Below are 27,972 nucleotides of genomic sequence, written 5' to 3' on the forward strand. Positions count from 1 at the left end.
TTGTACATATTAATTTTATGTGTAAAACTTTACTTAGTAGCAATAATTCCTCGACTCTCACTTTCTTCCTTTTGAAAATGAAACCAACTTACTAATAAATACATGAAACTTCCTTGTATGTGTTCTATACATATAACAAAAAATATTTAGAGACTAATACGTTTTGAGCAAGAGCTATTAAGGAGCTGGCTCGCTAACTTGATTCATTCACTACACAACTGCAATATTCATTATGTAAACGTAGCGCTGAACTTGAACCTGCTACAACGATGTAAATGTCAATGGATGCGGCGAGAACACCCCTTCTACTTATTTTAAGTGACCCTCCATTTTGTCGAACATTAAGTAAACTCTCTGTATCTCCTATGAATAGTGATATTATAGACATTAAGTATAGCAAAGCATACTATACATATACATGATATTTATTTATTTATTTATTCTGCACTTTTGGTAAAAAGTCTCAATACCTTCATTGTTAGTCAAAAGTCACAAGATTTCTACGCAATACAGAAGAAGAATGGTGTACTCTACCACAGCTTTATTACGTCGTAAGTCAGTAAACGATGGGGCTCAAGTGTCTCAGAGACCGCCTTGCTATCAAGAGATCAGTTTCCCTTTTTGTTTTATGAGTGTCTCGCAGGGAATAATGAAATACGACAGAATAAGTCCACACCGCGATACTTGAGTGCGAATAGGTGACGTCATATTTATGATTTTTGTTCTATCAGTGAGCACTTATTGCGATTCGCGCCGCGTTAAACTCGGCGACGGCGATAACAGCGCGTACGCTGCTTATTGCTATACGTATAGCGCAGGTACGCATGTTGTCCGTGTGTGAGCGAGTAATGTAGCGGTGGCAGTGTGGCGGCGGAGGCAGGCGTGGGCGGCGCGCGGTACGCATGCGCGCGACACCCGCGCGGCACGGCCGGGAGCCTCGCGAGATGCCTCAGTGGCGCGGCGGGACGCCCGGTCGATTCCAGGGCGCGCGCAAACACTCGCCTCTCAACACCGAATAAACCGTCAATTTCATTGAAAATATAAATCACTATCACGACGATATTCTGATTCGGTTACGGTGTTTATCGTCCAGGTTCACTTTCATTTCGTATCGTTCATTGATTATGTTACAGATATTACCGAATTTCATTCGTTTACATACATCTTCCAAAAATCATGAAACGTAGCTGGACATCTGCTTTCATGTGATTATTAATTACACGCACAAAAAAGTGTATAAGTGATTCAATAAATGTTAAATAATACTAGTCATATTATCCATCTCCGAGAAAGGTAATAATAATAAATCAGTGTTATTGTTGTGAATAATTATGAAACCGTTATGAAAAATAATAAATATATATCGTTACATGAATAACAAGTGCACAAATCTATTATAAACTGTGTTGTGTATTCGTAAATAAATGAAGAAATCTTATAATGGTTGGCGAATTAGTATCTTTGGGATTACTTAAGGTGAGCATGCCATTTTTTATTAAGTATCTTAGACGTGAAAATGGTTCCTTTTTCGTACGAAAATCTTTAAATGTCGTTTGGGGTGAAACTCCATTTAAATTAATGTGACGAATGAATAATAAAATGTTTCGACAAAAACCCTAGTCAGAGTGGATAATTTCAGTGCCCAAGAGAGCCGTGAATCTGGCTTGTATGTCCTGACACCGCTCGCCCGGCCGAATGAGATCCATTATCGAGTTAGGGGCGACAAATATTGGCAATTCAATAATAGTAGCCGCACATGCATATTGTATTACAGTACGTATATGTACCATCGTTGTCAATATAAATAGATTTGGGTACTTTAACTTATTCTTTACTACAGATTTTCTGTCGCTGATGTTCGATCGAAATACAAAACGATGGTAACCTCTGAAAGTAGATATCTCTGGCAACAAAAAGATAAACATTCTGCGCATTTAAATTTTAATTTAAAATGTCTAAGTAGGTTAGATAATGTATGATGTCGATCGTTATGAGAATCTCTAAAATTAAACACTTGTTACAACTACTCTATGTAAAAATTAAACAATAATTACTAAATGTTTAGCAAGTGATTGATGTTTGTTTATGTTATGCCGTAAAGGGGAATGCAGTTACAAACAGTAGCGTGTGGCAGTACCTTAGGTTGTTATTAATTATTATGGGTTATTGTTCTCGACCCCGTTTAGCAGCAGGTGTCTTAGCTATCAGCCTTGGTTATGTGAAGCATGCGCGTATGTTAAATGGAGCGATGCTGGTGTCCTCCATGTCCACTGAATGGTTCTGAGCCTCTGAAGCTATTATAAATAGGCATACCATTATACAGTGTCCGCTCGACTGGACAGTGAATAGACTTGCCGCCTATCTAGTTTGTCTTGGGGAAATAAGTTTCTAAAGGTGATTGAAAACGATGTCGACGGCCACACTATATTACCCACACTGATTTTATATGTATACGGGAAGGAATATCTTAATACTGACATTTTCTTAAAATAAAAAACAAAGAGTTGTCATTGATACCTAAAAGCGGTTAAAATAACGTCGGCAGCAATGACATTGAAGGAATATTTGTGTCAATCTTAACAGGAATACAATAGATATCTCACATAACTAGGTCTCTACATTGGCACTAATAAATATAATTGAGGAAAGAAGCCATCGGAATGAGCAGCTCAATTAAATTTTGAATGGTTTCCTCTTCTGTAACTACGTCGATCTTACTAATTTTATTATTATTGTTTTTATAGAAGACGATTTCTAGACGTACTACATAATTCATCACAGTTCATTACATCAATTAAATCAATTTGTTTTGTTTGTACTTGTGTACGTAATTGCGGATATCTGAATTCAAAACAGTTCATATGACGACTAAATTGGATATGATTAATTTCGCATTAGCGATTTCTCCAAGTCATTTAGTTAGTGCGGCATCATGACCGATTGCTTCGGTCACAATTTCATGTGTGACCTTTTAGTTGGTAGTATAAGCGAGGAGAGAGCTTCTAGCTGTTGCTGGACGTTTTGTTTTATAGCCTTGTAGGTCCCTATTTGTTTTACGATTACCTAGAATCCTACATGATGTTGGACATGAAACTCGCAGCGTTTCTAGCGTGGTCAGGATACAAAAAAATTAAAGTCATTGACTAAACTATAATGTAAGTATTAGAATTTAACGATCATAAAAGGAAATTCGGAAGAAAACTGTAGAGGAAGATTTAAAGAAGAAAATAATGCAGTATTACTTCGTATGAGACTACAAAGTCAAAATTAGCTTTGAAGTCCCTCCAAGCTAGAAGTGCACAAGTGTGCACCTCCTTACAATTCCCTTGTGATTAAAGGTGCTCTTTGACTTCAAAGCTGTATAACCTGCTAACTAGCGCAAACTTCACTTTTAGTAGTCACAGTTTTCGTTCAAAAGCCTTTGCTTACCAGGTACAATCAAATGATGTTAGAGCTTCGACGTGTGCTCTTTTACACCAGCAACAGCATCTAAACATACTGATGTTTATTATAAGACTTGATTTAACATCGCTATCAAGACATAATATAAATCAATCAGTCAGCAATTTTCTGTCATATACATACGTTTAATTGCTCCAGGTTTGAATACTGAAGATATTGCATTTGATCACCTGATCGATCGGCTCATAAACGCGTCGTTTACCACGTTTTCAACCGATATGAATATGAATGCGTTCTCTTTGATGTTTCAAATATATAAGGTTTATAATGTAAACAAACCGCAGTTGTACGCTTGCGGCAACTGATCGCAGCGATGTGTTGTTCAGAACGGGTAATTTACGATTGCATATAAAAATATAGCTCTACGCTGTCCAGGTGGCTACATATGTGTCAAGAATGCAAGGCTCAGCGTTCACCGTAAATCCTTATATATTTCGCTGAATACTATATATTTAGAAAATTGCCACTGTTTTGTTGGTTAAAAATGTTTGAAAGTTTAACATAATAGTAGGTTATGATTGATCTTTAACAACAACTACGAAAATGAACTAGCTACCCGGAATTGTGGAATGTAAACAAACTCAAAACTTGTAGAAAATATGAGATAGACGTGTAACCCAGATATTAATTTTAGGAGATAAACCGATGCGTTCAGTTTATCGAGGTCGTACGATAATATCGGCAGTTTGAGAAGAGGGATAACAAATTTAGTTTCCGATATTTGACTATTTAGTGTATAATATAATAATTATTGTGATATAGGTGTTTACATGTGTTATCCGACAAGTTGATTGTTTGCATGCCGTGAATACACAACTCCCCTTCAGAAGCTATTGGCAGCCGGCCAAGGATTGTTCCGCGACATAAATTATACATCGATACTTTACTATCATTGGAAGAATTAATGAGCGTATGTAACTGTCCTTGTATTACATTCCAACACAAACAAATGTTAAGGAAAATCTGTACCTGTTTATTATTTTTTTAAACTTGCTCACAAACCTATAAATTTTGGTAAAAGCTTATGGAATGTACTTAGTTGTATTTTTACAATAAAAATCTACATTTTCCGAATATCCAGTAAGTAGTGATTGGACACTTTTTGTTTCGTATTGTATTGGTGAACCACTTTCTGAACAATGGTGGTGACACTCGAGTTTTTTTAAGGAATTAACAAGACGCCCTCGATATAAGTGGTCTGCAGAGCTTTCAGCCCTTTATTCATTATGGAGAGGAAGGATAATGAGCGGCTCTGTTCCTTCAAGTTGATGGAAGATTGGTCACATCGCCTAAATGTCACTTTACAATACCTACTACTTACCAAATTACTATTAACAAAATATCATTCACCCGAGAGAGAAATATGAAAATTAACTTATGTTTTTCATGATATCATGGTCACTTAGAACATTAAGTACCTATGCAGTTCAGTCTCAGCAGTTAGAAATGTCTGATTCATGTTTATACGAGGATTGTGTAAATAATGAGGACAATGAGAGTATCCTACTATGTTCTGCATTGTCTGCGTGAGAATAGGCTTGTAGAAGGGTTAATCGAGTCTGTCATGTAAAAATTGAGCGTGGAAAAAGAAAATGTGTTTTAAAAAAAGGGAACGGTATCAGTGTAGTGTATAAAAAGTGCTCGAGCGCTCTGGAAAAGTGCAATCAGCTGTGTGCTCCCGCCGCCGTTGCGGTGAGCATTTAAGACTTAGGTAGGTAGTACGTAGGTACTATTTCATACACTATACAGTTTTATTGCTTTAGTAACTTATAGAATATTTCGGTGTTGTTTTGAAGCAGGTTTATTGCTATATTGATCTGTGTAAAATAAGGATTTTTTTTTATTCACTAAACTTTGTAATTTGTATGATTTTCCTATATTTTGTATACCTAGTTACAAGATTCCTATATTTATGTTTGCGTACCTATGAATTAGGAAAACTGAGTACTTACGCTACAACGTTAACAAGGCAATTAGATTGTTATGTTAAATATTTAAACAACCTACCTATCAATTTTGTAAACTAAAAATAAAAAGTTTGTTTCAAACGTTATTGTTGTGTAGAGAATCTACAGTATTGTACAGCTATCATTACGCGTATCTGTATTTATTGAGTTATACCGCAGTTCCTACGCTATTATTGGTTCTGCTTGAATGATCTGTAAGCGTGTTGTGCGATCATATTTGCTTTTTACTTAATCACTTGTTATATTGAATCATAGAGTCTGCTCTACAATATTGCTCTCACCGGAAATCGCTGAGTTATAGTCTATTTTATAAAGGAACTTGTTACTACTTCTTTATAAATGAAAATAAGGTTGGGCGGATAATATCTCAAAATCTTTAGTAACACTGGTTTCGTACAAAATAAAATGTCGGTAAAGATACCTATAGTCACCTTAGGGACGAGGTTCGAACGCCGAGAAAGATTGGAAATGCCACAAAATCACACGAGCGATCAAACAAGATCTCCGAAAATTCATTGGGAAACCCTTTTGTTGGCTTCATGGAACTACGTATAACAGGATAGTGAGGGACGGACAGGTCAGCTTACGACGGACCGCCGGCTCAGGTAGCCGCTGAAAGAAAACCATCTTACCGACAATAACGGACGACTAGTGTCATTGATTTCACTCACTATACAGAATATTCATAACATACCTACTGCCTATTTATTCATAAATATTTTATGAACAATTTTTATTATTTATTGTTGTAGGATATTATTTTACCTCTAAAAATTAGAGTACCTAATTATAATCAAGTGTCCACCAATATTTCAAAAATAATAATATATGATAATGTTTGTGGATCGCTCTTAACCAATATCATTAAACAGATTTTTTTTTACTTTTCTTAATATTCATTACACTACATAATGGAACAACATTGCGACTCTGCATCGTACGAACATTAGAAAAGACATTACTGTACTACATATTACGTATCATCTCTTATAGTGTAATGTAGTATTATTAAAACCTTTTATCAAAAAATTACCAAGGAAAAAGGTTTTCGCTTAATATTAAAAAGTTTCTGATACATCTGTACAGTGCTGTCGGTTCGCTTATGCCGAGTTATGCCGGGACAAATGCAAATTCTCGATCGCGATAGGATGATTTCCGTATTTGCCACATTTCCTCCGTTTCCCGGAGCGCGACGACCGAGAACTTCATTCTAGTAAAAGATGAGATGAGATTTTAGTGACACGATAATCATTCACAATTTTCATTTTATGTTTTTACGCTGGAACTGTTTTTTTAAGCCTATTTTGTTTATAGATTTAATTTTGACTTAAAATCTTTTTTCCTTCTTTGACTTCATAAAATTCAAGATTTTTATTTCTACTGACATCGTTCTATCACAATATTGCATTTATAAACTTACAGGCAATGGTCCAATTCTCGAGGAAATTTAGATTCTCTTTAGAGTACCTACCTAGTCTTTCCTTTTTAGTTTTCTTCAAGAACTAAAGCTGATATGATTGATGTAATGTTATTTCGTACACACTGTTTTAAAGCAGTATATAGACCTATTATTCTCAAGCGCTTCAGAGCATCCTGCTACAGTTATCAATTGTAGCGGATTAACTTTGTAATCAGCGATCGATGATGGCGTTCATTCTTATACATATCATATTGTTGCGAGTATTTATACAAAATATTATTTTCGTGAATACACTAAAAACAAAATGAAATAAAAAATTAAAAATGTATTTTGTTGTAGTCGATTTCAAATGTTTGCGAGTCAATGGTTTTTCCCTCTAATGTCCTTCATCGATAGTCATGACTGTTGTGTCAGGCTCGTAGTGGAAGTCCAGAGCTCTGCTGCGGACGATCTCCTTGTAAACGTAAGCTGACTTGCGCGGCGTGCGGGTCCGGGCGGGGTCCTCGTAGTCCACCTCGTATAGTCCAAACCGTTGTCTATTTGTAACAAGTGAAATACTACATATTAGAAAATCAAAACCGCGACATCGTGGTAAAAGTGAAACGCAATAATTATACGCAATTTTACTTATAGCTGCAGTAACGATCCAATAAATTATGAACGCACATTGATTTATTATCCACTGAAACTCTTAACGATGTAGATACGTAGATGTATATAAATATGGACTTTATAGTCGCTTTGACAAGACCCCATGGGACCCCAAGGGACTCTTTTGCACTCGAGATCAAAGGATACACTCAGTCAGTATGCCTTTATGATCGGGCGCTAGTCATGTACCATTAACGTATCATACTTACGTATATCCTTGCGCCCACTCGAAGTTATCCATGAGACTCCATGCAGTGTAAGCGGCGATATCAGAACCTTCGTCGATAGCATCAAGCATCGCGTCCAGGTACGTCCTGTAGTAGTCGACTCGGTCGTAGTCGTCCAAGCCTCCGTGTGTAGCGAACCCGTTCTCACAGATATACACGGTCGGGTTGTTGTACGTCTCCCTTATATTGGTCAGCAACTTGTAGAAACCCCAAGGGACGCTCTGAAGCCGAGAAAGCACGAAAATGATCATTTTCATTTAATATTATATGCGTTATGTTACAGAATTATTTATAACAAGTTGAATTTCTCAGCAGAACTCATATAACTATAATTAAATTACCGTAGTCATGGTGGTAGCACCCGCTATTGAAGTAACCCATTCTGGTTTGCTATAAAATAAGACTTCAATATCATCGAAGTAGGAAGGTGAGGCATGGTATCCCACTGCGGTCTCGTTTCTGTACACCAAACTAGTGGAATAATGGTTCAGTCCAAAGAAATCGGAAGTCCCTTTCACGAATTCTACTTCTTCGGGAGTAAACTCGGGAAGTCTAGATCTGAAGAATCCTTGTTCAGCGCTCTTGGCAGCAATTCGTTCTTTCATAATTTGGGGAAAATCTCCAGTTTCTGAGAAAATAGGATGTGCGTACTGTCCCCACTGAAAATAAACATAAAAAATTGTAGTTCGACCTTTATTAAATTGGCTCGGAGGTAGTTTATAAGCTAGATGTTACTTCATACAGCTTATTAGAACCAGGTAAATAAAATCGTTTAAGAATGCAATGATTATTAACGGTTTTAATTGAATTGATTGAGGAAACAATTGAGTACTTTAACTACATTTAAATAAAATGGGAGATCGAACAAATACAGCACGACGAATATACGCAAGAAGCGTCACGGGACAGTAAATATTACTCTCGACTGCTACTCACTTCAAACATCGTTGCTTCATAAGCTGCTTGCTCATGATCTTCAGAGTCAGGTTCATACCAGGCTGCGCTCAGAGTGATGAAGATGTTGCCCCCTTGAGTTGGTCTGAACTCTTTGTCATAAATATGATACGCTTTGGCGTGTGCTAGAAGCACGTATTTAGTGCACATGTAGTGTGCTATACCTTGTATTTTGATAGCTGGTGCGAGGTCTCCAGACTCATGCCCAAAATAACATATTTCGCGAGGCTCGTTAATAGTTATAAAGTTCTTTACTCTATCTCCAAAGAGGCCAAAAACAACGCGCGCATAATCAGCGTACCAATCTACAATATGAGGGTTGGTCCATCCTCCCATTTCCTGCAATTTTTGCGGGAGATCCCAGTGGTACAACGTGACCATTGGTTGAATATTATACTTGAGCATCTCGTCGATCAAGTTATTGTAATATTGAACACCTGCTTCATTGATTTGGTCTGGGAAAGCTGTAGGCATGATGCGCGTCCACGATAATGAGAATCTATAGAAATCGAGACCTAACTCTCTCATTATTTCTACGTCTCTCTCTATCTGATGGTAGGAATCATCAGCTATATCTCCTGTGGATCCATCTTTGATCGGACTCGGTACCTGGTGAGTTAGATGATCCCAAATGCTTTCAGACTTACCTGCAAAGATTATATAAAATGCTTACTATAGACTACAGAGAACAATTACTTGTAAAGTGTAGATGTAGATGTTTCTTACCATCCTCATCCCAAGCGCCCTCAACCTGGTAAGACGCAGTGGCTGCGCCGAATTTAAATTTGTCGGGGAACTTTCTCACGTCGTGACGATTGTTGGCCACCTTGCAGTCACTTAAGACACTGCAGGCTATCAACACACTGTAAGAAGTAAATAACATATGCTAAAATTTTAAGAAATACATATATTGGGAGTCAAAAAGAGTAAGCCGTGAGTTTTTTTTAACCAGCTTTTCGAAAACGATCGAAAAGAAATGTGTCTGTTTCAAATAAGGGATATTTTAAATTTGAATTGTAAAATTATGAAATAGTTTTAAATTACACTTACAGCAATAGTCCCCAGTTCGGTTGCATTGTTAATTTAACAACAAATGCTTGTTATAAAATTTTCCCATCGGCTTTTATGTTATCCTAGAGTTTCATTATCGCATCTGACAAACTATATCGTATTTGGAGGGATTAATCACACGCGATATTCAAGTGCGGGATATCTATCAATACCTACCTATTCTTAGAATTCAGAAACAGGTGTTAACGTATTCCGGTGCATGTTACGGAATATTTTTTGAGTTTTACAAGATAAGATGGTTAGGTTAGGTTTAGGTTAGTAGAAAAAAAAGAGATTTCAATATAAGAATTATAAAGGATTTTTGTTTGTTTGTAATAATTTGGCTCCGAAAATATAGGACGGATTTAGAAACCTGTCATCAAGTTACATAGGGTATATTTATGAAAAGTACGTTTTACTTTACCATTTTCCGTCTTCACATGAAATGCGGATGCGCACAACATCCGCATAATATTATGATGTCTACAGTTGTATCTGTCGACGCGTAGAAGTGGGTTTTATAGTCAACAATGTGATCTGTTTTCAAAAATCTTCCAAGAAGTTTAATTATTTTTAATTTTACACTTACTTAACTAACCGTATCTTAATACGGAATCGCACGATTTGTTGTAAAAATTATAAAATTTTAAACTGAAATCTCGCTCATTTGATCATTGCATGTGATAGTTAAACCGGGGACAAACTAAGGCTTTGTTTTTTTTTCAAAAGTTAATGCAGGCGAAGTCAGTGATTAGTCCGATACGTGATAATATTGTTTATTTTATCGGTACTATTGTACTGAAAAAATACTACCTCTATTTACGGTACAGTGCTATTGACTTACATCATTCACAATACTTCTGATAACTTTCTTCGCCTTCGTGGTGCAGTGGCGTCGGGAGGTTCGATTCCCAAATGGATCAATTATTTGTGCAATCTACAAATTATTGTTTCGGGTCTGATTGTATTTTGTGTCCGTTGATTGTCAAAGTCTCCGCGACACGAGAGTGTCGAGAGTACTCGTAATTCTTAGTGCAGGAGTTGTCTTAAAAAACAGATACTCGCCAAGACTAAGTAGTAAACTTAGTACATCTTTAACAATTGCTTGCAGGACTTCAGATATGAGGTTCTTGCAATTTCACAAAAACTTTAATTTACTAAGATGTACGCAGCATAATACAATAGGTAAAAATATAGGTGAGCGTCACACGAGAGAAGAGCACTGACAACAGGAAGTTGATAAAGCTTGTCTTTAGTGCACATCACTATAGATAGAGATCAATACTCATAGTACATGTCACGCTTATCCTCTTTAAGCCATGAATGTCACCTTCAGGACGAGGCTCGAACGCCCAGAAACATAGGAAATGTTACCAAATAATACGAGCGACCAAACTAGTTCAGGGAAAAAATCTGTGGGAAAGACGTCTGTTACTTTCATGAAACTACGTATTATAATAAATAGGAAAGTGATTTTTTTTCAGTTTTGGATTGACTTTTCGCTAATTAAAAGAAAATCGTCACAGTTTGTTGTTATTTATTCTATTGTTCCTTGTCAAAAACTAAAGCATAATATATGTTGATATATAAAATAAGTACATCACACCATTTTAAATAAATAAATAAATTTATACAGCGTGGAAGAAATAAATAATAAATCATGAAGGAAAACCACTTATATTCAAGATACCTCAATTAGGTCGATGGAAAAATGCATCAAATAAATAAGCTAAATAGCTTAGTTAGTAGTAATTAGTTAGTTTTTAAGCAAACTCACAAATATGAATAACACGACACGACTTTAACTATTTTATTGTATCAATCGATAGGGCCTTTATTAGGTTTCAAAGCTGCGAAACTAACATTATATCTCATATCTTCAGAAATACCTCTAACAAACTCAACGTGTTGTCATAATTCCTATCTGTGATCAAAGATGGATTCTTAAAATTTTAGAACCCTACCTGAAAGACTAATCTATAGTAATATATATCATATAAATTGTAGAGTTTGTTTGTTTGTTGGAACGCGCTAATCTCAGGAACGGCTAGTGCGAATTGAAAATTTATTTTTCTGTTGGATAGCCTGTTTAGTGAGAAAGGCTTTATAACATTACGCTACAAACATTAGGAGCGGAGTAGCAACGAAAAATGTTTAAAAAACGGGGATAATAATGATCCATTCTCGCTTATGTGACGCAAGTGAAGTTGTGCTGGTCAGCTAGTGTAAGATATAATAAAATTATCGTTTTATCCAATAAAAAACTTGGATGCATATATAACATTTCATTTGGAATTATTAAATTTGAGGATCTTCTCTGGATAAAAGATACAATATTTGTACTTAGAGTACTTACAACTTTACCTTTATCATTGACCGAGCCTAGTCCATTGACTTTGTAATTTACCTTATTAACCATTCTTATATTTTATATTTTGGTATTTTTCAATAATGATTTATCGAAAATCTAATTTAAAACAAAAATGTGTTTATTTAAAGTAGTTTCCCTCCATGACGCATTACAATTTTCCAATTTTCACTTTGTATATTAATCCGAAGCATTAACTTAATAATCTAGGAATAACTTAGCAATCTAGGATCGATGACGGCGATCAGTCTTATAATATAATTATATTTATACGAGTGTTCATGGAAAGTATTCTTTTAAGGATATACACAAAAACAGAAACTGAAAATTATAAAAATATTTAATAATATTAATCTGTTGTCGAAATTTTGTTTATATGTATGTTTGCGAGTCGATAGTTTCTCCCTCTAATGTCCTTCATCGATAGTCATGAGTGTTGTGTCAGGCTCGTAGTGGAAGTCCAGAGCTCTGCTGCGGACGATCTCCTTGTAAACGTAAGCTGACTTGCGAGGCGTGCGGGTCCGGGCGGGGTCCTCGTAGTCCACCTCGTATAATCCAAACCGTTGTCTATTTGTAACAAGTGAAATACTACATATTAGAAAATAGCTATCAAAACCGCGACACCGCGGTAAAAGAGAAACGCAATAATTATACGCAGCAATTTTACTTGTAGCTGTAGTAACGATCCAATAAATTATAAACGCACATTGATTGATTATCCACTGAAACACTTAACGACGTAGGTATGTGAATGTTAATAAATATTGACTTTATAATTGGTTTGACAAGATCCCATCCGCAAAGGACTCTTTTGCACTACAAATTAAAGGATACATTCAGTCATTGTCTCTTTATGATCGGGAGCTAGTCATGTATCATTAAATAATCACACTTACGTGTATCCTTGCCCCCACTCGAAGTTATCCATGAGACTCCATGCAGTGTAAGCGGCGATATCAGAACCTTCGTCGATAGCATCAAGCATCGCGTCCAGGTACGTCCTGTAATAGTCGACTCGGTCGTAGTCGTCCAAGCCTCCGTGTGTCGCGAACCCGTTCTCACAGATATACACGGTCGGGTTGTTGTACGTCTCCCTTATATTGGTCAGCAACTTGTAGAAACCCCAAGGGACGCTCTGAAGCCGAGAAAGCACAAAAGTGATCATTATCATTTCATATTTTATGTGTTATGCCACAAAATTATTCATAACCAGTTGATTTTACCAATAGAATTGATTTCACTATTATTAAATTACCTTAGTCATGGTAGTAGCACCCGCTATTGAAATAACCCATTCTGGTTTGTCATACAGTACGACCTCAATATCATCGTAGTAGGAAGGTGAGGCATGGTATCCAACTGCGGTCTCGTTTCTGTACACCAAACTAGTGGAATAATGGTTCAGTCCGAAGAAGTCGGAGGTTCCTTTCACGAATTCTACTTCTTCGGGAGTAAACTCGGGAAGTCTAGATCTGAAGAATCCTTGTTCAGCGCTCTTGGCAGCAATTCGGTCTTTCATAATTTGGGGAAAATCTCCTGTTTCTGAGAAAATAGGATGTGCGTACTGTCCCCACTGAAAATAAACATAAAAAGCTCTGCATTAAAATAACATTTCTAACTATGTGTGTATTTTATGCCTCCCAAATAATAAATGTTAATCACCTCGAACAATCTTGTCTCATGCGCTGCTAGCTCGTGGGCTTCAGAGTCAGGTTCATGCCAGCGAGCGCTCAAAGTAATGAAGATGTTGCCCCCTTGAGTTGGTCTGAACTCTTTGTCATAAATATGATACGCTTTAGCATGTGCCAGAAGTAGATATTTAGTGCACATGTAGTGTGCTATACCCTCAATTTTGAAAGCCGGCGCGAGCATTCCAGATTCGAGTCCATGGTAGCAGATTTCTCGTGGTTCATTGATGGTTATAAAGTTCTTTACTCTATCTCCAAAGAGGCCAAAAACAACGCGCGCATAATCAGCGTACCAATCTACAATATGAGGGTTGGTCCAACCTCCCATTTCCTGCAGTTTTTGCGGGAGATCCCAGTGATACAACGTGACCATTGGTTGAATATTATACTTGAGCATCTCGTCGATCAAGTTATTGTAATATTGAACACCTGCTTCATTGATTTGGTCTGGGAAAGCTGTAGGCATGATGCGAGGCCATGATAATGAGAATCTGTAGAAATCCAGACCTAACTCTCTCATTATTTCTACGTCTCTCTCAATCTGATGGTAGGAATCATCAGCTATATCTCCAGTGGATCCATCTTTGATCGGACTCGGTACCTGGTGAGTTAGATGATCCCAAATGCTTTCAGTCTTACCTGCAAAGGTTATACAAAATGCTTACGCTTACTAGACTATAGACAACAATTACTTGTAAAGTGTAGATGTAGATGTTTCCTACCGTCCTCATCCCAAGCGCCCTCAACCTGGTAAGACGCAGTGGCTGCGCCGAATTTAAATTTGTCGGGGAACTTTCTCACATCGTGACGATTGGTCACCTTGCAGTCACTTAAGACACTGCAGGCTATTAGGACACTGAAAATAGCAAATAAATTACGATTTCATAAAAAAAAGTATTTGGATTCTAAAATAATTAAATGGCTTTACACTATACTTACAGCAGCAGTCCCCAGTTCTGTAGCATTGTAAATTTTGAAACAAATGCTTGTTCTAATATTTATCCATCGGCTTTTATGTACTTCTAGAATTTATTATCGCATCTGACAAACTATATCTTCTTTAGAGAGATTTACCACACGCAAATTTCAAGTGTGAGATATGAATATATTATGGTAATTCGGATATAGATGTGTACGTATTTCGGTGCATGTCAGCGAATATCTTTTGAGTTTGTCAAGATAAGAAGAGTAATAAAAACAAATTGAGTTGTCCAATAAAATATAAAATAGGTACAAAAGATTATTGTCGTACGTCAATAGACCGACACTTCATTCCGACTTGATAATATTGTTTTGTTTAATACTATTTCATGGCTTTCTCAGGGCTCCTGTCCGAAAGAGAGAGACTGACATGATCTACCATGTGTAAGTTTGAACACTTTAATGTGGAGCCCTTGCAATTTTTCTATAATCTTCGATTTTCTTATAGTTCTACATGCATGCAGCGTAATTCAGGAGCAGAAAATACAGACACAAATGTATACAATTTAATTAGTAGCAGTAATTACAATAAATTCTTTTCTTCCATTCGTGACTATTTTAGGTATCTACCTTACTAAATCCGACCATTAAAATGGGGAATCAAATAAAGTTCCTGAGTTTGATTAGATGATGTTGACATTCAAGGTTCGACCGTCGTTAAAACAGTAGTAAAATCAGTAGAGAGGCGAAGTACAGCTGCTCTAGAGGTTTTAAGAGATCGACGAGGTCTAAGATGTTCCTGTTTCTATTTCATTTTAAATTCATTCTACCGTTACTGTTATAGTTTTTAGAGTTTCGGACGAAGGAAGCTTTTAATAGTCGCTTGTATTTATTTGCTATAATGTAATAGTATGTCGCCTCAGATAAGCGTGTTATAACTTTGTTGCTTTAGTATTCATTTTCTGTGCAAGGCGCACTCGTAATAATCTTCTTCATTTCGTCAGTCATAGAATTAGTTTTGTACTGTAATGATCAAAATAATTGACTATGTGAGAAAACTGTACAAAAGGAAAATATAAGTGATCGTATTTTTTCTGCACACGTGAATTATATGTTATATTCGCGTATTTCGTTGATATTGTTGTCCAACGATGATCTTTAATTTGTTTATATTGAAATTTTACATACAGAGATTTACATTACATTGATGAAAACAAATGAGGGCCAGAAGTAAGCACTGTTGATTATTTAAAATATACTTGGCTTAAAGAGTGGGTGGGTACATTACTCCCTACATCGCTCAGGAAGCAAAAAAAATAGCTTACTTCGTAATATATTGTAACTTATTAAGTGGCCATTTTGTGACATTTTTCCCGAGTCACTAGAAATAAGCTGTTTTATTTACTCTTCTTTATTTATACTAGTATTCTTATAGAGTATAATATTATAATGTAGTACTCTGTGCAATATTGCATCTTTTGTTGATGCATTGGTTTAATTTTATCTTGCATTTTTTTATTACTTCACATTTTAATGGAATGGAATGGAAGGAAGCCTTCATTTAATATAACCAGTTTCTTGATTTCTGTATTATACACAGAACATACAACATTTTATACGAATCGTGAAAAATTAAATATACATAGTTACAGTTAAATATTTATTTTTATTTGAGTCATATTATAGACCCTTTATTCAGGTACGTAGTGATTTAGTGTCCCTCGTCGATGGTCATGACGGTGGTGTCAGGTTCGTAATGCCAGTCCAGAGCTCTGGAGCGAAGGATCTCCTTGTAGACAAAGGCAGACTTGCGCGGAGTGCGAGTACGCTCCGGACTTTCGTAGTCCACCTCGTATAGACCGAAACGTTCACTGCAAATATAAAAAAATAGTAGATCGATTGAAAATATTTCTTGTACTTTTTGACCATTATTTTAACAGTCGCGTTTGAATTCACAATAAAAGATAAATAGTGATATGGTTATACTACGTACGAATATCCTTGCATCCATTCGAAGTTGTCCATCAAACTCCAGGCAGCGTACAGCCTGACATCCGAGCCCTCGTCCATGGCGTCAAGCATTGCGTCGAGGTAATTTCTGTAGTAGGAAATGCGCCTTTCGTCGTCCAATCCTCCGGTAGTTGAGAAACCGTTCTCAGTGATGTACACTATAGGGTTATCGTAATCTTTCCTAATCTTGGTCAACAGTTTGTAGAAGCCCCACGGGACGACCTATTTTTAAAAGAGAGATAAAATATTAAAGTATATTTATTTGATGCTTTTGAAATTGCTTTCAAAACAAGACGGTATGCATAATGTAATCACTTACTTTGAGGAAGGAGGAAGCACCAGCCTCCCATTCGCTAGAGTGGTAGCTAATGGTTTCCATATCATCATAGTACGACGGCACGTCATAATATCCAGTCACTGATGCGTTTCTGTACGTCAAATATGTAGAATAGTGATTGATTCCAATGAAATCGGACGATCCTCGGATGTAATCTATTTCCTCGGGAGTAAGTTCTGGTAGTCGTGACCTCGCGAAGCCTTGAGCGGCACTCTTGGCTGCGATCTTTTCCTTCATGACAGGCGGGAAGTCTCCAGTTTTTGAGAATATCGGGTGAACATATTGACCCCACTGAAAGAAATATCATGTTCAGGTATTTTTCACCGTACTGATTGATAGTCATTTTGGAAGATATTTTTCAGACTATCTAGAGTAAAAAATGCAATTCAAACTAAACTAAAAACTAAGGTTATATACTTTATTGTGATTACCGATTAGTACTTATCTTTGACAAGATAAATAAATATATTAATCTCACCACTTTGTTATAACGTTTAAAATTTTGCTTGAATATTATAGGGTAAAAAAGAGTTTCCGTTTGAAATCAAAAACACTCACCTCGAACATTCTGGTATCTTCGGCAGCCTGCTCATCGGCCTCTGTCTCAGGTTCATACCAGCTGGCACTAAGAGTAATGAAGATGTTTCCACCCTGTGTAGGCCTGAATTCCTTGTCGTAAATGTGATATGCTTTAGCGTGCGCCAACAACAAATACTTAGCGCACATGTAGTCAGCTACACCAGAGATTGTGTACAGAGGAGCCATGGTACCACCACCGTACCCCTGATAGCAAACTTCACGCGGCTCGTTTATTGTGATGAAGTTCTTTACTCTGTCACCAAACAATTCAAACACGACACGCGCGTAGTCGGAGTACCAGTCAACCATGTGAGGGTTGGTCCATCCTCCCATCTCTTGCAGTTTCTGCGGTAAGTCCCAATGGTACAGTGTGACAACAGGCTCAATATTGTATTTAAGCATCTCATCGATCAAATTGTTGTAATATTGAACTCCTGCTTCGTTAATGTAGTCAGGGAAAGATGTAGGCAGTATGCGCGCCCATGACAGCGAGAACCTGTAGAAGTCAAGTCCCAACTCTCTCATCATCTCTACGTCCCTCTTGATCTGATGGTAAGAATCGTCGGCCACGTCTCCAGTGGATCCATCAAAGATAGGACTAGGCACTTGGTGAGTTAGGCGATCCCAGATATTTTCCGATTTGCCTGTAGTTTTAAAATAATTGAATTATAAGTATTGTTGATATTACTCCACCTGTAGTTTATATATTCCTATTGTAAATATCTCACCATCCTCATCCCAGGCGCCTTCGACTTGGTAAGACGCTGTGGCTGCGCCGAATTTGAAGCCGTCGGGGAATTTTCTCACTTGATGGCGACCCTTAGCTGCCTTGCAGTCGCATAAAGTGCCGCAAACTAATAAAATACTGTAAAGAATAAAGCGATATTATTACAAATTAAGTTAGCAAAAAAAACTTTAAAATAATATAAAATGGCCTTACAGAAAGCCCCAGTCCCGTAGCATCGCCATGTTTCGTATACGAGTGCTAGCTATATGGTTATCGCACAGGCTTATATATTATTGTTGCTACTATGTACTATGTATATCTTTCACTCTTGTGAAAAGATTACTGTGAGTATCGACTTCAAGATAATTTCTTCAAAATTTGTCAGTCAGCCGGAAATCAGATGAATAAAACCCTAAGTCAGAACAAATAATCATTTAACAATTTTTTCATTAAAGAATTGCAGACCTTGATTTCTAGATTTGTAAGTAAAATAATTAGTACTTAATTATGCTTCTTGGTGTGAAATTTAAGATCCTTAAATATGAACCAACAATTCATTGATCAATATCAGAATCGAACCCGAAACCTCTAAGATGCAGGCGGTCACTACCATTGACCCACACAGGCAGTTAATTTTACTACCCAGTATTTTCCACTGTTGTTAAAATCTTAAATATTCTTTATATTTAAGATTTTAACAACATATTTTTATACATTTAATTAGTTATAGTAGAAGCATAGGTAAGTAATTGATACATCAAAGTGGAATAGAAATCCGTCAGGCAATTAATTTGACACGGTTTCTTTATATCAAACTCATTGGAACCCTATTGTGAATTTCACGGAATCCTGAAGTAGACCCCCAGTTAATCTTATTATTTTGCAAGCATATCTTAAGATCTATCTTATCTACATATGTACATGTGTATGAAGAGTGTCTCTGGTCTGATGTATTCGTGTATCTGCCACTCGATTCGTCAAGTATTAACTGGCCACAAATGTTTTCCATTGGCGTATCTTGTTTGTTTTGATTGATTACCGATCACCAGAGACCCCACCTCACGTCATTCCGTTAACAGAGGTCTTAAAAAATGACATTATATGTAATTAAGACAATGTCGCTAAACGTCAGTATAGTAGACATTTGATCAAGGTGTATTCTTTAAAGTATGTCAGGAATGGCTAAAGCAAATCTATTTTTTTAATGCAAAATTCGATCTGGTTATCTTACTTTTATTACCTAACAAGCTTTCAACTCAAAACTTATCTGGAAAGCTATTTAATTGAAAATAAATATGTAGCGCAGATGTAAAACACGTGTCGATTAGGGAATGCAATCCCGACTCGAGATCGTCAACTCGAGATCCCTCGCGATCAGAAATATCAATCCCGCGGGATCCCGAGATTTTCGGGATCCCGTCTAGTTAGTAAAAATAATACAATTCGAACGGCTTGTTTAATGTAATATGTGTGTGATAGTGTGGTGAATGCAATAAATTATTATTTGAAAGAAAATAAAAGCCTTTATTTTTGAATATTACTAACAACGTAACATAATTAACAGGTGTAATAACATGAACATAATCAAAACAGTAGGTGTAGCTCCAGGAGATCAAAATAAAAAGTAATCACATGGCATTTTGAAAGTAGCCTCTTAAAATACAACGTGTATCAATAGTACGAGCTTCTAATCGACATCTTAAGTCTATTGCAATGTAGCCAGCTGCTGAAAAAATCCCGAACGGGATCTCGTCATATTATGCTTCGGGATTGATCCCGAAAAAATACACGGGATCTCGCGAGATCGGGATCCCGCGAGATCGGGATTGCATTCACTAGTGTCGATTTATTTATCAGTCGACGACAGAGGAGTTTCGTTTGGCAATATTTTTCTATCGCATCCGCAGGGGATGACACGCCGAGGGTGAGTAATGGGTTTTCCCTCTTCAATCATTGTTTTATTTTAAATGAGATTCAACATCAGAGTAGGTACTTTTAATAAGCTCGACATTACAGATTCCTTTTTAAAACTTTTTCCCAAAAGTGTACGTTGCGGAAGTAACAATGAAAAATCACATTGAAAATCGAATGACTGAATCGGCCTTTTTGTATTTTATTAAATTATCGACGGTCGTGGGCTTTGAAGCTACAATTATGTTAGCAGTCCCTTTCTCACCACATAAAACATGGAAGGAGCCTAAGTAACCACTTAACCGACCCAAACTTTGTAATAGAAAAATAAAGCCGATTGCAAGAATTATGAGCAAAAAGTATTAAAACCGGACGACCTAATTACCAGGCTTGCAATCTTCTTTAAATTAAATTCTGTGGTAATCTGGGAAAATTGCGATGAACTTACTATCTTGAAATAAAAATATAAAGAACAGGAAATCCTTATTTTATCGTCCCTGCTTTTAATATAAGTATTCAATATTGCCAAGAAAATGGAAAATTATACGCACGCTGTTAGTAGATTAGTACTATGTAATAGTTTGGAGGAGAGCCGCGTTTCATAGGCTTCAGAAGATTACGCTGTAAACTTAGAACTTCAACTTTGCATATAAGCTTAGATGTGGATTATGAAACAGTAGTATCAAGTTAAGTATCAGCACACAACACTAGACTAACACTTAAATCTTTTCGAGTACCTTTATACAGATATTTTTTTCCGCTATTATTAGTTCTCTATATTTTATCGATATAAGCTGTAAGCATAAAAAGTTATATAGTAGAATTATCTTGACTGACACTTAATTATTCCGGTTTAATAAATCTCTTAGATAAAATACCAATCTAAGAAAACATATCAAAGGTTACTTAAAGTTCTTTTTCCACATAAAACAACTGCTGCGTATCGTAGATCCCCGCAATTGTCTCATTTTAGCACCACCTCTATTTAAGGTTGTATTGCACATTATATCCATGTAAATGGAGACGATATTACGTCGCGTATTTGAGCGTTTCTTGGCCTCGCATTCCACCTCGTACAGCTCGCGCTGGTCGATGATTATGTTCTATAGATGAAAGAATATATATATAGTGCCACCCTTGCTATTTCTCGGCAGTGAATTTCTCAAAATAAATGATTGATTGTTATACTAAAAAATGTCGGTTCTCTTATTTCGACACGTTTTCCACGTATAAACTTGACAAGGCTTTGTGATCGATCGATAAATTCAAATCGCTTGTAGATCTCAGCTTAGAATAGACCACTATTGCATTGTGTAGGTGTCGAGAGCTTAAACAAAGGGCTTCGGGATTAAGTCAGGTGAACCGGCAAAAGTATTGTACTACAGCAGCTTTATTACGACTTCAACCGACCTGTGAAGATTTTATTGACATTCACCATGTTCATCTAGTACTGAACAGTGGAGAACTCCATAGACACGATATCACAATAGCTTAACAATTAAAATACCTTCGGTGTTGTGCAACAACTAATTTGTTGAAAGTCGTTACGTGAAAATCTAATATGTATTGTGAAAATGTTAGAGTCTCGAAAACCCTAATGGTTATTGTGACAGTTCGCGTGGGCTTCTGTCCAGAATACTATTAGTGCCTTTTAGATGAATACAGATGAAAGTCTGTCTAGCAGAATAAGGGTTATTAGCGATGTTCCAATGATCGGACTCGCTTTCATAGATCAAAGTGGTCCTTCATTTGATTACCATTTTATGTTTGGGCTGACGCTGTGGTTTTCACGCTTATTTGACAATTCAGTTAGGATACTGATATAGTTTTAAATAACAAAAATCAATTTAAAAAGTCTAGCTACCTTCTTGAAACTGTCGATGAATTATGTTACATTTTCCTGCACGTAGCAAGACATTTTTTCGTCAATATGCATGCCATTTAAAGCAATGCTCTACATACCATAGCTGCTAAGATGCTTAGTTTGGAAATAATGTCAACTACCCCAAAGCGTCCTATGGCACACGTGCATAAGCTCCGACGTGGGAGCTTAACTAACGTAGCACTTGACTTGAAGTATTATGTGCATAAATATCACCCACGCTTTTTGCTCAACCACACGCCACTTGAAACTTGTTTATAATCCTTCGCCTGCAGGCGTCACTTCATTTTGAATATAATATTCCTTAGCGGGCGGAAGTTCGATTACAGTTTATATATTTATAAAGCGGATATATATGTGTTATGCAATCCGTAATAGTCTGGCGTTGGTCTAAAAAAATTGTGATTAATATCATCTGCAACTACTTAAACGTTTAAGACATTAATACTTATTTTACAGTAAAATAGAGCCGTCTTCTCAGTACTTTATTTTTGCTAAGCTTTTCCCTGCTTTCAAGTTTTTTCAAAGGACAATCACGACCAAGTTCAGCAGTAACCTCGGGGAAAAACTAACATAGAAACTTTGGATTGCTTATAGAGATATTAAAGATAATAATTTGTTTTTCTTCCTATTAAATAAAACATAATAGCCGTTGTCTGTGTTTTGTATAAGTTTTACATTGTTATGCTGATTTTGTGTCGTCCCCTTGATCAATAAATCACACAGTTAACTTCTTGTGGGTGTCGCAAGAAAACATCGCTCCCATGATATTATACAGAGTCATAATATACAGAAGACAACATAAGCCTTATATTTTATAACACGATATAATTAGTTAGAGACTATATTTACATAGACTTACATGTTTGTGTCTCCACAAGTCTATTAATAATGTATTTTTTTGGGTTGGTTGTTATCCAAATTAAGATATGGATATCTTAATGTGTTTTCTGAAATTATTTTCCCAAGAGCTCGGAACAACCTGTAACTGCTACACAATAAGTAGGCCTCCCCCTAGAATGCTTCCAGAAAAGTTTTACGACAAAAATTTATATTGTTTTTATTGTCAGCTCAACGTGGACATTCCAGTGATAACTTACTGTTTATGGAGGCATAAATCTCTACGTGGGAATTTAATAATTCTCTGGGAAGGACACAGTGTTTTTCCTTATGTACAGAGGGAGCTCTACCTCTACATTAAATAAGCTAATACATGCCTTTACTTGAATCTGTGAAAATTAACATTTAGAAACTAGTATGTCATTGACTACATCGTTGTCGTTTTGCTATTCATTTTACAATCTAATCTAAACTTAAATATTTTTGTATGTTTTTTCTCTTCAATATTATAAGCTTTTCTTTATTAATCTCTACGTATTTTCTTCCCAGCATAGGCTAGAATTGTAGTTTGTTTATTTTTTTACAATCGTAGAGTACATATTATAGAGCTAAGACCTTTTATATGGTATGTATATATGTATTGATTATTATTAAAATAATCAATATAGTCTAGACATCCCTCTATACTAAGCCATAAAATCGTGTAGACATTCAATATAAAACCGATTTTATGTATTGGAGCAGAGCAATAAAGCATTTCGTCAATTAAATATCCGTAGGTTTTGAGATTGATGTGAGTTCGACGTGTTTCGTGTGTCGTTATAACGGTGATGTCAGTATTGATCATAGCGCAAGTATAACAATGATACACACGATGATCGGCGCATTGATCGCAATGACTGTCGGAAACCTGCCACAGTATGGTTGCGACACTCGACTCATAATTCATATGAAACGAACATGGCGCCCCCATTCCCAGTTTCCCGTTGTTTTGCTCGAACTCTGCGACACGACCGGAACATAAGTGTGGAGTGACGCGACAGTTACGGTTACCCGGGGAGGGTAAACTAAAGTTTTATTTTACTACTACCCCTAATATATGTACACAAATCTAGGGGTGTATAAATTTTAAACAACGTAAAAATTAAATCCTGTAGTATTCGTTGCTAATGTACTGCTACTTTTTAACCAAAGCTGTATTCTCACCTGATTTTAATTTCTTATTCCGGTTTAATTGGATAGCCCAGTGTCTTTTTATGGCTATGCCTTTAGTACTCACACTTCTACTGGAAGCAAATATAAAATACACGCAAGTACTCAGACTAAAGTAGATAAGATTCTTTCTACCGATATTTATCGTGTTGTCAGAGTTAAAACCACACGGACTTTTCTAACCAAATCCATGATAGAAATATCTCAGAACCTCGTAATGTTTACTGTCAATCAAAATTATTGCTTAATCCAACAATCTGCCCTTAACCGATTTGGTTCGACGTGTTATCAAATTATATAACATCCATTTGTCGAAGATGTATCGATAAGAATAATGATGGGTAACGATTGTCACGACATCGTGAGTCGTGACACCACATGTCATTGGCAATGCGATACATATTATTATGATAATGGATCTCCCTAATAGAAACACAATGTAATTGTGATTGGTTAGGAGCTATTTTATGACCCATTATCTACTGAGGTTGACGCAATTTACTAATAGCTAATAATGTAGTATTTTCTATGATTTATATAGAGTCACAGTAGTTAATCGGTGTTTTGACAGGTCTTTTAAAGGATTATGTACTGCACACAATTCGTTAATCCGGATTAAAACAAAATCCCCTCTATGCGTTTGTTTAAATTATGCTTTTAGTATAAAGCTCGCCGCATGTTTAGGTTTAAATAGGTTTGAATACAACAAAAATATAACATTACGTTCTACTGCTACGTAATCTGAATATTGCGTGCAGTTTGCTTTATTATAATTTGACCTATACCTACGTTGAGGTCAAATTTGAACAATAATCTCTAACAAGCGATAGAAAATAGAGAGAACAGGAATGACACACATTTAAAGAGTTAAAAGCCAGTACATACTTAAAATGTGTATTTTTGTATATAAAATTGTATCAAATATGTGTTTGTTAGTGTCCCTCGTCGATGGTCATGACCATGGTGTCAGGTTCGTAGTGCCAGTCCAGAGCTCTGGAGCGAATGATCTCCTTGTAGACGAAGGCAGACTTGCGCGGAGTGCGAGTACGCTCCGGACTCTCGTAGTCCACCTCGTATAGGCCGAAACGTTCACTGCAAATATATCATACTTCACAAAAGATTCCGATTTGAAAAAGTAAACAAATTAGTGCTAAACATAACATAATTTTGGAAAAGTGACCTTTTTTTGTTCTCTACTACGTAAAAGAGTTCTTTCTATGAGCGAAAAGTTATTTATTAAAATGTAATTGCGTAATTAAATTAAACGGTTACATACGTGTATCCTCTCATCCACTCGAAGTTGTCCATAATACTCCAAGCCGTATAGCCTTTAAACGAAGAGCCTTCGTCAATGGCATCAAGCATGGCGTTTATGTATTGTCTGTAGTATGAAATGCGGTTGTCATCGTCTAGACCTCCGTAACTAGAGTAACCGTTTTCAGTTACGAATACAGTGGGATTGTCGAAATCCTCTCTTATCTTGGTCAGTAACTTGTAGAATCCCCATGGTACAACCTGTAGTAAACAATCAGAATTATTATATTTTATCATATACGAAACTTGAAAACCATAATTTAGATCACACTTACTTTTAGGAAACTCGATGCACCAGCTTCCCATTCGCTAGACTGGTAACTAATTGTTCCTAAGTCATCATAATACGAAGGCACATCATAACGTCCGATCACTGAATCGTTTCTGTATGTCAAATACGTGGAGTAGTGGTTCAATCCAAAGAAATCAGAAGTTCCTCGGACGTATTCAATTTCCTCAGGAGTAAACTCTGGTAATCTGGACCTCGGGAAGCCTTGAGCGGCACTCTTAGCTGCTATTTTTTCTTTCATAATTGGTGGGAAGTCGCCAGTCTTGGAAAATATGGGATGAGCATATTGGCCCCACTGAAAAAATAAAGTAAAGTGGTTAAAGTAATAATGTCTATAAATTTATTTTCACGTACAGTAATGCTTTCATTTACCTCAAATTGACAAGTTTCTTCAGCAGCCACTACATCGTTTTCTGTTTCTGGTTCGTAAAACTGTGCACTCAGCGAAATGAAGATAGAGCCTCCTTGAGTTGGTCTGAATTCGTCATTGTAAATATGATAAGCCCTAGCGTGAGCCATCAACAAATTCTTAGTACACATGTAGTCGGCATAACCCTTGATATTTACTCTGGGTGCTTTGGTGTCAGCTCCATAACCCTGGTAGCAAACTTCTCGTGGTTCGTTGATACTGTTCCACAACTTCACTCGGTCACCATACAGTGAGAACACAACACGTGCGTAGTCCCCAAACCAATCTACGATATGAGGGTTAGTCCACCCACCCAACTCCTGCAGTCTCTGTGGTAAGTCCCAGTGGTACAAAGTGACCAACGGTTGAATGTTATACTTCAACATTTCATTAATTAAATTGTCGTAGTATTGAACGCCTAGCTCATTAATTTGGTCAGGAAAACTGGTGGGCAGAATACGGGTCCAGGCAATCGAGAATCTATAGTGATCAAGTCCTAATTCCCTCATCATCTCTACGTCTCGTTTGTACTGGTGGTACGAATCGTCGGCCACGTCTCCGTTTGAACAGTCAAAAATGATGCAAGGCTCATTGTGAGTCATATGATCCCAAATACTTTCGGATTTACCTAAAAGTTATAAGAACTGTTTAGAGTAGGTATTATAAAATAAAGAAAGATACATATAACAGTGCTAATTATACATTACCGTCTTCATCCCAGGCGCCTTCTATTTGATAGCTGGCTGTGGAAGCACCAAACATGAAACCATCGGGGAATGTCCGGACTTCATGGCGAGCCTCTTTCGTAGCCTTGCTTGCACTTAATGCCAAGTATGAAACTAGTAATAACCTGAAATCAAGCAAATTAAATTAACATGACATACAAACAATAATATTATTATGCTTAAATAGTATGACATTTTGCAAAATAAATGTATTTTAAAGTACTTACAAGCAGCCTTTTGGCAGCATCTTGTCGCGATAAGGTGAACAAACTGGTTGAATACAAGTTTCCCTAGCAATATTTAAACACTTCTACATCATCTGATTCTTGTCTTAAATCTAATCTTAGTTTAGATAAATGGTGCTTGACAAAATATATCGATTTTAACCGGTAAATATTCGACGCGTGTGGCATTCACGAATTGAAAAAACTATCTGCTGATAATATTATATACAAAATACAAACATCAATACTAATTCTATAATTAGTGTTTCATTAATTTATAATTGAACATTTCTTACTGGTTTTTCATGTTATACCGGTTTATTTAATTACTTAAAATTCGTTGTTAAGTAACTATAATGTTACAGATATTGTTATAAATTAATACTGCATTATTATATTATTTACAAAACCCATGTATCCACATTAGGGCTTCAAAAGTAAAGACGAAATACTTAGATGTCGATTCTAACTCTTACTATGTGTATTTTACATACAAACCTGCCGCACCTCTTCAGTTAAGACGGTTACTCGATATCAGTTAAGAATCTTATTAATTACATACCCTTGTAGATTAACAGGATTAATCGAGTTTCAGATATCTCTGTTAGGGCTCTACCGACCCCCGTTTAAGGGCCGTTACATATATTACCTTGTATAATGGAGGTGTTAGCTTCTGTATTATAAAGTTTCTGCTAACACGGGTTTCTTAAAATTGTCGTAATCCTTTATGACATACAATTTCAAATAACTGGATATATACAGGGTGTCCCTGTATATGTTTCAGTCATTCGTTTGCCCAGATACA

The 27,972-nt window shown here is 36.4% G+C and overlaps 3 protein-coding genes across 6 annotated transcripts in view; 1 reads left to right on the top strand and 2 right to left on the bottom strand.

Annotated features, from left to right (window-relative positions):
* Positions 1–869: 869 nt before the first annotated feature.
* smog (G-protein coupled receptor 158 smog) overlaps positions 870–27,972 on the top strand; it is a 34,896-nt gene continuing 7,793 nt past the window's right edge. For 2 of the 4 annotated variants that reach the window (XM_076136513.1, XM_076136517.1), the window contains exon 1: positions 876–1,476. The gene's annotated coding sequence lies outside the window, so the exon portion shown is untranslated. Of the gene's footprint in view, positions 1,477–5,026; positions 5,174–27,972 lie in introns of those variants that run through there. The other 2 variants (XM_076136514.1, XM_076136515.1) reach the window with 2 other exon arrangements.
* LOC142987113 (lactase/phlorizin hydrolase-like) lies at positions 7,194–14,781 on the bottom strand. The gene is made up of 11 exons (XM_076135666.1): positions 14,727–14,781; positions 14,510–14,643; positions 13,762–14,426; positions 13,355–13,672; positions 12,996–13,234; positions 12,508–12,666; positions 9,408–9,544; positions 8,664–9,328; positions 8,069–8,386; positions 7,710–7,948; positions 7,194–7,385 (listed from the first exon to the last, which is right to left on the bottom strand). Exons 1-11 carry the CDS (start codon positions 14,750–14,752, stop codon positions 7,226–7,228), a joined length of 3,060 nt encoding a protein of 1,019 aa, XP_075991781.1. The 5' UTR covers positions 14,753–14,781; the 3' UTR covers positions 7,194–7,225.
* Positions 16,420–27,215, bottom strand: LOC142987114 (lactase/phlorizin hydrolase-like). Its single transcript, XM_076135667.1, has 12 exons — positions 27,171–27,215; positions 26,926–27,068; positions 26,182–26,846; positions 25,796–26,104; positions 25,483–25,721; positions 25,145–25,298; positions 21,306–21,375; positions 18,363–18,509; positions 17,614–18,278; positions 17,038–17,346; positions 16,702–16,940; positions 16,420–16,579 (listed from the first exon to the last, which is right to left on the bottom strand). Exons 1-12 carry the CDS (start codon positions 27,188–27,190, stop codon positions 16,420–16,422), a joined length of 3,120 nt encoding a protein of 1,039 aa, XP_075991782.1. The 5' UTR covers positions 27,191–27,215.

The sequence above is a fragment of the Anticarsia gemmatalis genome, chromosome 3 (assembly GCF_050436995.1).
Source record: "Anticarsia gemmatalis isolate Benzon Research Colony breed Stoneville strain chromosome 3, ilAntGemm2 primary, whole genome shotgun sequence".
Taxonomy (NCBI): Eukaryota; Metazoa; Arthropoda; class Insecta; order Lepidoptera; family Erebidae; genus Anticarsia; species Anticarsia gemmatalis.

Excerpts from the sequence above, each read along its gene's own strand:
- LOC142987114 (XM_076135667.1), bottom strand. The coding sequence starts at position 27,190 with ATGCTGCCAAAAGGCTGCTT. Across the intron at positions 26,105-26,181 it reads AAGAAACTTGTCAATTTGAG|TGGGGCCAATATGCTCATCC; the intron begins GTAAATGAAAGC and ends TTATTTTTTCAG. Across the intron at positions 16,580-16,701 it reads GAATGGATGCAAGGATATTC|TGAACGTTTCGGTCTATACG; the intron begins GTACGTAGTATA and ends TTATATTTGCAG.
- LOC142987113 (XM_076135666.1), bottom strand. The coding sequence starts at position 14,752 with ATGCTACAGAACTGGGGACTGCTGCT. Across the intron at positions 9,545-12,507 it reads ACTATCGATGAAGGACATTA|TGTGTTGATAGCCTGCAGTG; the intron begins GAGGGAGAAACT and ends TACTTCTTACAG. Across the intron at positions 7,949-8,068 it reads GTGCTACCACCATGACTACG|AGCGTCCCTTGGGGTTTCTA; the intron begins GTAATTTAATTA and ends TCTCGGCTTCAG.